Source organism: Carlito syrichta, unplaced genomic scaffold (genome assembly GCF_000164805.1).
Source record: "Carlito syrichta isolate Samal-C Ts95f unplaced genomic scaffold, Tarsius_syrichta-2.0.1 Scaffold308700, whole genome shotgun sequence".
In the NCBI taxonomy this organism is placed as follows: Eukaryota; Metazoa; Chordata; class Mammalia; order Primates; family Tarsiidae; genus Carlito; species Carlito syrichta.
The window spans coordinates 215,286-226,360 of record NW_007252796.1 but is presented as its reverse complement, the minus strand read 5'-3'; the positions used below and the strand labels follow the sequence as shown (position 1 = coordinate 226,360).

At 39.3% G+C, this 11,075-nt stretch overlaps 2 protein-coding genes across 2 annotated transcripts; both read left to right on the top strand.

The window, feature by feature from the left end:
* Positions 1 to 1,510: 1,510 nt before the first annotated feature.
* On the top strand, positions 1,511 to 2,556 carry LOC103268090 (vomeronasal type-1 receptor 1). The gene is given in 2 exon segments (XM_008065655.1): positions 1,511 to 2,279; positions 2,282 to 2,556. Coding segments are annotated over 2 exon segments (1,044 nt in total).
* Positions 2,557 to 9,077: 6,521 nt separating this feature from the next.
* On the top strand, positions 9,078 to 9,640 carry MRPS28 (mitochondrial ribosomal protein S28). The gene is given in 2 exon segments (XM_021716329.1): positions 9,078 to 9,131; positions 9,134 to 9,640. Coding segments are annotated over 2 exon segments (561 nt in total).
* The last annotated feature ends 1,435 nt before the right edge of the window (positions 9,641 to 11,075 follow it).

Here is an 11,075-nt window from a genome sequence, read left to right as displayed (position 1 = left end):
CGCACTACTACACCTGGCTAATTTTTTATTTATCGTAGAGAAGAGTCTCGCCAAGTTTGCCTGGGCTGGTCTTGAACCCACAGGCTCAGGCAATTCACTCACCTTGGCCTCCCAAAGTGCTGGGATTACAGGCTAAGCCACCAAGCCCGGCCTAGACCTAAAATGTTGATTGACATGTTGTTATATAAAATAATACATAAAGGTCCTGTGTATACATCACTCAGTTTATTTCAGGATAACATTTGTAAAACAAATATATAGACAATAATCTTATTCACTGTTCTTATTCAGATTTCATTACTTCTGTTTATACTCAGCTGTATGTGTATGTATGTTTTCATATGTGCACGTATGTCTGTCTGAACTTTAAAACCATATGAGCTTTTTTTGGTCTGCATCACCAACCATGTTGACACACCACCAAGTTTGCTTTTTTGTTCATTTTACCCTTCACTCCATGGATTTTCCAAATTTCGCTTTTATTTCATTTTGAATAAAAATTATTAAAAATATTTGTTTGTACAAAGACACAGCTATAGCACAAGAAAATTTTATAAATTATCATTTCTGTTCCTTTTCCCTGGTAGCACTCTGTCCCTTTATATTTTTTTCACTTGGTTAAAAAAACAGAATACTTTGTACATGGTTTTGAACTGTACATTTTTCAATTAAAAATATATCCTGGACCCAATCCCCACCACTCACAATGTGTTCATGTAACAAATAAAAAATAAATTAATTTTTAAAAAAAATATATATCCTGGGGAAAACTCCACTAATTTAGTTCTACTATAATGCAATGTATGCAATAAATCACTGAACTATGCAAAATCCAAAATAAAGTCACAGAGCTTGTTGAGACACTCAACTTTATGTTTGAAACATTAAGAAAGAAGACAGAAGCCTAACAATAAAGGCAACACAACTTTACAGGTTAAATATTCAAAAAAATAAAATAATGTAATAAACATGGCAATTTACTTGAAAAGGTCTGAAATTTGCCTGTGAAAGTGGATGTTAAGGGTTGCAGCTTATGAGTTTCTGTGAAGTGGTGGGGGAGAGTTGCATAAAATCAGACAGAAAGTCGTAACACTAATATGGATGAATTTGTCTCCTACCAAAGAGTGAACTAAGGTGGCAGGTAAGTTTTTAAATTGTGTCCTTGTGTGAGTTTTTCTATTTCTAAATGACTTGTTTTAGCTGGATGCAGTCATGCATTCATCTAGTCTTTCCTGTAGACAAACACCAATAAGCAATCACAAAATTTGCTTTACCCTCAGTGTTTCCTAATATCTCAGTCATGTTGAAGAAACTTCTGAAAGTTTCTTCAACAGGACACGGCAATATTTCTCATCCCTACAGCTGTAGAGATCTGTTCTGCAGTTGCTCTCTCATTCATTCACCCAGACTCTTGTAGATGGACACTAAAGCAGTTTCCAATGCAGTTCTTCATTGAATTGCCTTTTCACAAATAGCCATAAAGTGTTAATACCTACTCAAAGTGGGAAAAATGAGTTTAAATGAGTACAGAAAAGTCAGACTAAGACATTTATACCTGCTATTTTTTCATGCTGATTCCTGTGACTTCAATTGGAATCAACACACCCTAGATATTGAGGCAGTGAGATTTTAAAAAGATTTTAAAAAGTTGGAATTGGGGATTATCTTCCTCATTCAGACTAGAATTGGGATCCTTGGAAATTCCTTCCTCCTTTGTCTTTACAGCTTCTTTTTGCTCACAGGATGCAAGTTTAGACCCACAGACCTAATTTTCAGTCAACTGGCTTTGGCCAAATCCATGGTCCTTTTCTCCAAAGGAATACCTCAGACAATGGTGGCTTTTGGATTAAAATATTTTTTGGATGATGCTGGATGTAAACTTATCCTTTATTATCACAGAGTGGGAACAGGGGCTTCCTTTACCATTTACCTCCTCACTGGCTTCCAGGTCATTAAGCTCAACCCCAGTATTTGTAAGTGTTTAGAGGTCAAGATTAGATCTACAAAGTTCATTGGCTTCTGTTGTTTCTTGTGCTGGATTCTACATCTTTTGATAAACATATGTAGTCTTATAATTGTGAACGGTCCACTGAACATAAAAAACCTTAGTGTGGAAGACAATTAGGGATACTGTTCCTGGAAAATGCCTGAAAGATTTAGCTTATTCTATGCAATCATGTATTTTTCCCCTGACTTTGTGAGTTTGGGCTTCATGATTTGGGCCAGTGGCTCCATGGTCTTTGTCCTGCACAGACACAAGCTGCGAGTCCAACACATTCACAGAGTCTCTCCTTCAGACCTTCCCATGAGGCTAGAGCCACAAACACTATCCTAATCCTGGTCTGTTCCTTTGTTACCTTTTACTCAGTCTATAGTATGGTAACTGTTTGGTTGACTGTAGCTGCAAACCCTGGCCAGTGGATAGTGAACAGCGCTGTGCTGGTGACCTCATGTTTTCCAGCATTCAGTCCCTTTGTGGTCATCATCAGTGACACACATGTTTCTCAATTCTGCTTTGCCTGCAGGGCACATTGGTTTGTAACTAAATTGATCTAGTAGTCTGGTTTTTGTTTTGTTTTCAAAGCATTTAATTACTCATTTTAAAAAATTATTTTGAGTCTCAGGATGGAGTGCAGGCTGAAGTGCAGTGGCACGATCACAGCTCACTACAGCCTCAACCTCCTAGACTCAGGCGACTCTTTTGCCTCAGCCTCACAAATTGCTGGGATTACAGGAATGCACCACCATACCTAACTAATTTTTTTAATAGAGATGAAGTCTCACTATATTACCTAGGCTGGTCTCGAACTCCTGGACTCAAGCAATTCTTCCACCATGGCCTCCCATAGGTCTGGAATTACAAGTGTGAGCCACTGGACCTGGCCTACAATTTTTTTTTAACATGTAGATGGTAGGAATTTTTGATACAGTGGCAAATAAGGCTACTTATTATTCCTGCTTACATGGACCTTATAACAGAACTAATAATGACCATCATGTCCAGTAGCATAATACGAATCTATATTCAATATTTTAAAAACAATTTTCAATTAGGACAGTTGAAATTTTCACCCAGTTTGAAGTACCTTTCACTCTAATTTCCTGCTGGATTTACGAAAAGCATTTGATCACTTCTAGTGAGACTAGTACCTCCATCCCCATACTTATGTCCCTGCATGTTTAGTAATGTATTTGTTTATTCAGTTTTCTACCCCAACATGTTAATGATTTGAATTACATAATATATCTATTATGGGGAATACAACTAATATTAAACATTAGAAACTTAAAACTGGCCATTGGAAAGTAATTTTGCCTATCAGTTCCTTTAAACAATATTTATAAAATTCTTTCTCAGTTTGTTTTACCCACAAATGACAAAATTCAAAAGAGGACAAGATGTTTTTTGAAAAGTCTGACTATATTCTGTTAGTAAATTGATCAAACTCTTATTTACTTACACCATTTTAAGTATTTTAATTATGTGAAAATTTCTGGCACATCATGCAAACTTTTTGCACTTAACTATATAGCTTCTGAAATTATAAACCATATTATGAAATACCAATAGTGCTTATTTTTACAGCAAAATTATGGCTCTTAGCTGTTTATTCAAACTTTGTGGCATTTATTCTTATTTATGTCTTTTCCAAAATTCACATATTCGCTAAATAATTCTTCCATTTATTTTTGAGGTATAATCCGTGAGCAGTCTTACCCTTCATGTTGCTTTAACTTGCACTGCGATTAAAATGAATAACCAAGTGTGTATTGTGCATATTGCATCTTAAAAGTATAAACAAAAATCTGTATTAAGTATTAGTCTGATGGGATACTGATATTGATTTATCTTTTACATTGGCTTTTCTTTTATTTTTAAACAACATTCTTGAAGCCTTGGCTGATATTCCAGAAGGAATTCCATCTCTCTTAGTCACTTAACTTGTAATATTTTCTTTGAGTTTTGGAAAGCTATCCAAACAATCCCTTAATACCCAAATTACTGCTTCCTTCTTTGCATGTGTTAATATAGTCATGAAAAAGGTTGAAGTCTTCACTCTCATTCTGACACATGTAATTACTCATAGTAGGACCAGAAATAACTAATAGTTCTAACTATTTGTGTTCATTTGGTCCTTGCCATACCTGTAATATTTTATTGGCATACCCTAGCCTGTCTGTAAATGTCTCACTTCAGACTCTGAAATTAATTACCCTCAGATATGTCTATATTGTGGTGCATGTGACCCCTTCCACTGGAATTCTTTTTGCTGTTTACCTAACTCATTGCTGTCATTCAGACCTATAAATTTATTCCTCAGCAGAGGAGTCCAGTAATGTCTCTGAGTCAGCCAGCTCTCTGCCTTGAACCTCTTCTTTCTTTTACAGCAAAAATTTAAATCAATTCCTGCCATAGCTGGTAGGCCAGTTAAATAGGGGTTTTCAAATTTGTTTTCAACATTTGGGTCTGCATCACATGGACCATGGCAGCCCATTGAGGACACAAGCCCACTGTCCATCCAGCATAGAGTGTAGCCATGTGTCACTTACTTAAGGGCTGCATCTTGGTTTGTTTAGACAACCTGTTTGTTATTAATGAATACTTCCAAATGAAAATCTCCTAAGACTCATTTTTCAGGTTAAGCACATTGTTTTGTCATCCCTGACTGTGAAAAATGTACCTTGAAACTGTAATATCCATAATCCATGTTGTCACATCTTTATGTAGGAACCCTACATAAAGGGGCATTTACTGAGGAGGTTTTAAGGGTCCCTGAAGTGTTGGCCCTGAAGAGTATTTTTTTTTTTTTTTTAACCACAAATTGCATTGTCTATCCATATCATTATGAGTTACTTCTTGTTCTATACTCTAGGCCACATGTGGCACAAATAGTTACATACTGCAGACTCTCAGCCTGAGAGATTTCTGACAAAAAAAAGATTAGGTCACACTTGGTGGCTCAGCCTGTCATCCTAGCACTTTGGGAGGCTGAGGTGAGTGGATTGCCTGAACCCACGGATTCGAGACCAGCCTGGGCAACTTGGTGAGACCTTGTCGCTACAATAAATAAAAAATTAGCTGGGCATGGTAGATGCACCTGTAGTTTCAGCTACTTGGAAGGCTGAGGCGAAAGGATCAGACTGCCTGAGCCCAGCAGGTCAACGCTGGGATGGCCATGAGCGTGCATGCCACTGCACCTCAGCCTGGGCAACAGAGTGAGACTTCAACTGAAAAAAAAAAAAAAAAAAAAGAAGAAGATTAACAGTGAAGGTAAAGGAGCAGCAAAAGAAAGAGGAAGAGAAAGAGCGGGAGGAGGATGAGGAAGAGAAAGAGAAACTATCACAAGATAAAATAGTACAAAGTAGAAAACAAGACAGAATGCTAGAAGTCAGCAATGCTAAGAACACTCTGGTGGGTTGAAAGAGATTTTGATTATTGATTTTGGTACTGGTTAAGTGATATGTTGACCTAGAGAAAATTCGTGAGCTGTGATATGTTTGCTTTACAGAATGCCATGCAAATTATGCAAGTCTGTCATTTCTCCCCTCCATGTTCGTTCTCCACATTCGTTCATAGATTCTCACTTTTTTCTAGACTTGCTTCAAATTCTATGGCTCCCTCCTGTTTAGCTGATGACCTCATGTCACTCTTCTTTAGAAAATGGAATGGCTCACACCTGTAATTCTAGAACTTTGGGAAGATGAGGCAGGAGGATTGGTTGAACCCAGGAGTTCAAGACTGCCTGGGCAATGTAGTGAGACCCCCGACTCTACAAAAAAATTGAAAAGTTGACTGCATGCAGTGGCTCACACCTGTAATCCCAGCACTTTGAGAGGTTGAGGCGGGAGGATTACTTGAGCCCATGAGTTTTAGAACAGCCTGGGCAACATAGCAAGATTTTGTCTCTACAGAAAATTTTTTTAAAAATTAGGCATAGTGGTGCATATCTGTTGCCCCAGCTACTCAGAAGGCTGAGGTGGGAGGATCACTTAAACTTGGGAGTTTGAGGCTTCAGTGAGCTGCAATCATGCCACTGCATTCTAGCCTGGGCAACAGAGTGAGACCCCAACTCAAACACAAAAAAAAAAAATGAAAAGAAAAGAAAAATGAGCAGGGTGTGGTGGTGCATGCCTTTAGTCCCAGCTTCTTGAGAGGCTGAGGCATAAGGATTGCTTGAGCCCCGGAGCTGGAGGCTGCAGTGGGCCATGATTGCCACTGCAATCCAACTTGGAAGACAGAGAGAGGCCCTATCCCTAGGAGAAAAAAAATGGAATAAGCAGTAGGTTCCCACTGTATACTATTTTCTAGGTAACAAATGTGGCTACAGGAGGCTTCCCCTTTTCTCTCTTGTCTCATCACAATATAAGAAAAGCCCATACTGCAGTCAAGGCCAGCATACCAAGAGAGCTCTGAATTCTGTTTCCTTTTGCATCTGGAGTGGTTTACCCTTGCTGTTTTCCATGAACTCTCTTCTCTGTCATAGCTCCTGAGTTACTCCTATCAGCATGCTAATGTGGTCTCATAGCTACTCTGTGTCTCTAAACAAAACAAACAAACAATATTTCTCCCACCACCTCCTTCAACTCCATTCCATGACCTTCTCCAACTACTTTTCCTCATTCACTTACCATCACAGTCAAGTCTGGTGTCCACAGAGGTCGCTCCTGTCAAGGTTCCCGTTAACTCCATTTTAGTCCAGTGGTAACTTCTGCATCCTCAAGTCACTTAATCTTTATAAGTTTTCTATAAAGATCTGCGTATTTCCTCCTCCAAACTTTTCCTGCCATCCTTGATATTCTCTGAGCTTCAGAATTTTTCATTTTTAGTCTGATCTTTGAATTTGTCTTTCTGATAGATATCTCAATGTATCTCCAATAGATTAGTTTTCTCAGCCTTTACCACCAAAACTTTCCCTTTCTCAGCTGTTTTTTTCCATCTCTATAAATAAAGTCATCATCTTACTAGTTGCTTTTTGCCAAGACATTGATCTGCTACCTATCCTTAACGTATTATTTTCTCTGACCATTTAACCCATGTTTCAGCAAGCCCTATTTGAAAAATTAATTCAAAATTAATTTCATAGACCTAAATACGAGTCCTTAAGTTATACAATTTCTAGTATAATGGAGGAAAACCCTTTTCTTTCATAATTGAGTTTATTGGCTATGTTGAGGATCGGTACACAGACATTTCAATTTGTACACAATTCTTAACATATGTACCGAAAATCTAAAACGCCATGTATCATTATTTTAAAAAAGTTATTCCATTGACTTTCCAGCTTAAAATTTGGAGGCAAATTTTCCTTAAGAGGATATATCAAGCACCAGTATCTTCAAAAGTTGATAAGCTGTTACATACATCCTCCAATTCACAATTTATCATACATACAACATATACAATGTTTCAATTTTTCACAACACATTAACAAAGTTATTAGGAAAACAGAACTACATGACCAAAGATGTTACAGAGTGCACACAATTCTGACAGGGAGACTCATGATCAAGAAGTGGTTTTCTTTAGGAAACAATTCCACTAAAAAATAACATGGGGATAGAAGTAATTTTAAATGTTCAAGACATTAAATACAGGACAGTAATCTATACTGCCACTTAGTATATTTTGCATTATAGGATATAAAAACTAACCCCCATCTATGGAATGCTAAGCTGACACCTAAGACAGTCAAAGCCTCCCGTAATTCAATATCTCACACTGTTTTCTGGTTGTACCAAAAAATAAGCAACTTGCAGTTTCACCTCTTAAAAAAAAAGCACTTACACTTAAAAGATGGGATGAGGTGGCATTCCCTCCCTCTTAAAAATGTCTCTAGAGCTACTAAAAAACTTTCATTTCCAAAATAGTTGATAAAAATATTCCTCTGGACTGTACAAGAAGGGAGGTAGGGCCCACGGGTAAGACATGTTGTGTGATATTCTTCAGACTTGGTTTCTCTCTCTCCTGCTTCATCAGAGGCTGGATTCTCCTTGGTTTTCGTTTCTCCATTCTCTGCAGGGAACTCTTCAGTTTTTTGGTTGGCCACTTCAGCCTGTTTTCCCTGGGTTCTCCTTTTCCCTTGTGCTTGCACTTTTTTGTCTAAAGATGGATCCTTTCCCGCCGCCCTTTTTGGCTTCGCCTCCACTTTTTCACTTTTTGTCTCGGGCTCCTCCTTTGCCGCTGCCTGGGCGGAGCTGACCGTCCTCTTGGGGATCCTGGTGGCACACAGGGCACGTGCCGGGTGCCTGCGGGCCGCGGGCGCGGAGGGCCTTGGCAAAGCTGGGCTGCCTGGCCGCTGCCGCTCCTCTGGCCGTCCAGGCTGCTGAGACCCGCGGTGGGGCCTGAAGGAAAATCTTATATAATACATCAGGAACACGATTGTAACAGGAAAATTAAGATTTTATACTTTCTAATCATTAAAATGCAATTTTCTTGTTAAAATATGAAAAGAGGAAGTACAGACCAAGACAAAATATCTGCAAATCACAAAGTTGGTAATAGAATGTATCCAAAATATAAACTAAAAAGAATACAAAACAAACCCTGTTTTTTAAATGAGTAACAGATTTCAAAAGACATTTCTCCAAAAAGATATACCAGTTGCAATTAAGAAACTCCCAGTTGAGTATTTCAAATATATAATATATATTTTATATATATATATATATAATAAATATATTTTTTAGAGACAGCTTCTCTCTATGTTACCCAGGCTGACCTCAAATTTTTGGCCTCAAGCAATCCTCCCCCTCAGCCTCCTACAGCACCGCAATTAGAGGCATGAGCCCCACCTCCCACTCTCCAGTTGAGTTTTTTAAAAATTATAGAGGTAAATTTACGGAAGAAATGGGTCATTTAGTGTATAATACAGGGCATATTTTGTGCAATCATCAGCTTCATTTAATTCCAGCCATTTTCATTAGCCGACAACGAAACCCATTCTCGTGAAGCAGTCATTCTGCACTCCTCACTCTCCTAGCCCCTGTGGCACCCACTACTCTGCTTTCTGTCTCTTCTGACTTACCCACTTTGGGTATTTAATAAAAATAGAATCATAGATGTAGTGGGAGAAGCCATGGCAGCGCTGTGTCGGACCCGTACCGTGGCTGCCAAGAGCCATTTTCTGCGAGTGTGTGTCTCTTCCCGAGCCCCTTTCCGGGCGCAGGCGCTGAGACTGGTTCTGAGAGTGGAAATTCCGATTCCACTGAGCCTAGGCCGCGCCCAGGTGGCCTCGCAAACGCGTTGGAATGGCACTCGGAACTACAGCGGAAGGTGGAGCTCGGAAGGGACTCCCCACAAAATGTGGAATCCTTCAAGTCTATGCGGAGGCGTTCTCCTCTTACACAGATGGGACCTGCCAAGGACAAACTGGTCGTTGGATGAATCTTTCATATTGTGGAGAATGATCTCTATATAGATTTTGGTGGCAAGTTTCATTGTGTATGTAGAAGACCAGAAGTGGATGGAGAAAAATACCAGAAAGGAACCAGGGTCCGGCTGTGTCTATTAGATCTTGAACTTACATCTAGGTTCCTGGGACGAACAGCAGATACAACTATACGAGAGGCTGATGCAGTTCTCTTAGGACTCCAGGATGGCAAAGACTCAAAATCAAAAGAAGAACATCACGAAAAATAAATAAACGTGTTTCACTCATTAGGACTGCAATTAGAAAATTGTGAATAGTGATTGAATGAAGATGTAATAAATGGAAATTTAAAATATATAGCTTTTGTTAGAATTTTTTTTACTGTATTTTCTTTCTTTGTTTCCCTTATTTTTTCCTTTGGGATGGTATAAACTGTACTGGGAAATTTTGTCATTCAATAAATATGTTTTGGGTTAAAAAAATAAAATAAAATAGAATCCTATAATGTGTGTCCGTATGTGTTTGTCTTCTTTCACTTAGCATAATGTTAATGAGATTCATCCATGTTGTAGCATGGATGTGCTTCATTCCTTCTCATGGCTGAATAATATTCCAGTCTATCAATATTCCACCTTTTGTCAATCAATTCATTAGTTGATGGACATTTGGATTATATCTTTTGGTGGGTGGAGAGGGTCCCCGTGTGGGGGTCCAGTAGCCCATGGACCCAGTGGAGATATCACCAGCCTCTCTCCTGCAAACCTGCGTGCACAACCTTGAAGACCAAGCCAAGGATGACAGGGTGTGACCTGGACACTGCCAATTTTTGTAACATTTCCTGACCTCAGCAGATGGTGCTGAGACCGAAGTTGACATCCTCAGGTACTATTAGAACATTCTGAATTCTAAGGCTAGAGAAAGCATACCTTAAGTCTACTGGTCTCCTGTGGTTTCTCCACTCAGATTTTAGGATAAGAAAAGGACTTGAGAGTTTTTTGTGGCCTTGGAAGAGGGGCACTGTGGAAACCAAGGGGCTATTGGAAGTCCTAAGCCCAACTCACTCACCACAGTTGGACAGACATGATGCAAAACCCTAAAGAAAGAGATGGCTTTTGGAGGACAAGTAGCTGATAAGGAAATATCAGGTGATTAACGAGCAAGTGACTTTAGGTGAGCTAAAATGTATTAAGTCAAAAAAGGAAATTTCTCAATTCTGAAACAAAGCATGACTTTATTAAAAATAAGGAAAATAACTTTTTTTTTGGAGTTGGTGTCTCACTCTGTCGCCCAGACTGGAGTGCAGTGGCATGCTGACGGCCACCCCAGTGTCTACCTGCTGGGCCCTCAAGATCCTTCTGCCTCAGACTTCCGAGTAGCCAGAACAATAGGCACGTGCTATCATGCCCAGGTAGTTTTTTAAATTTATTGTAGAGATGAGGTCTCGCCAAGTTGCTGGTCTCTAACCCTTGGGTTCAGGCAGTCCACTCACCTTGGCCTCCCAAAGTGCTGGGATTACAGGTAAGCCACTGAGCCCGGCCGGAAAAGAACTTTTTAAGAGTATATTTGATGCCATATGAAATGATGCTACTAGTTAGTACTACATAACAAAGGTTTTTTGTAAAGGCGGGCTCGGTGGCTCAGCCTGTAATCCCACGCCTTTGGGAGGCTGAGGTGAGTGGATTGCCTGAGCCAACGGGTTTGAGA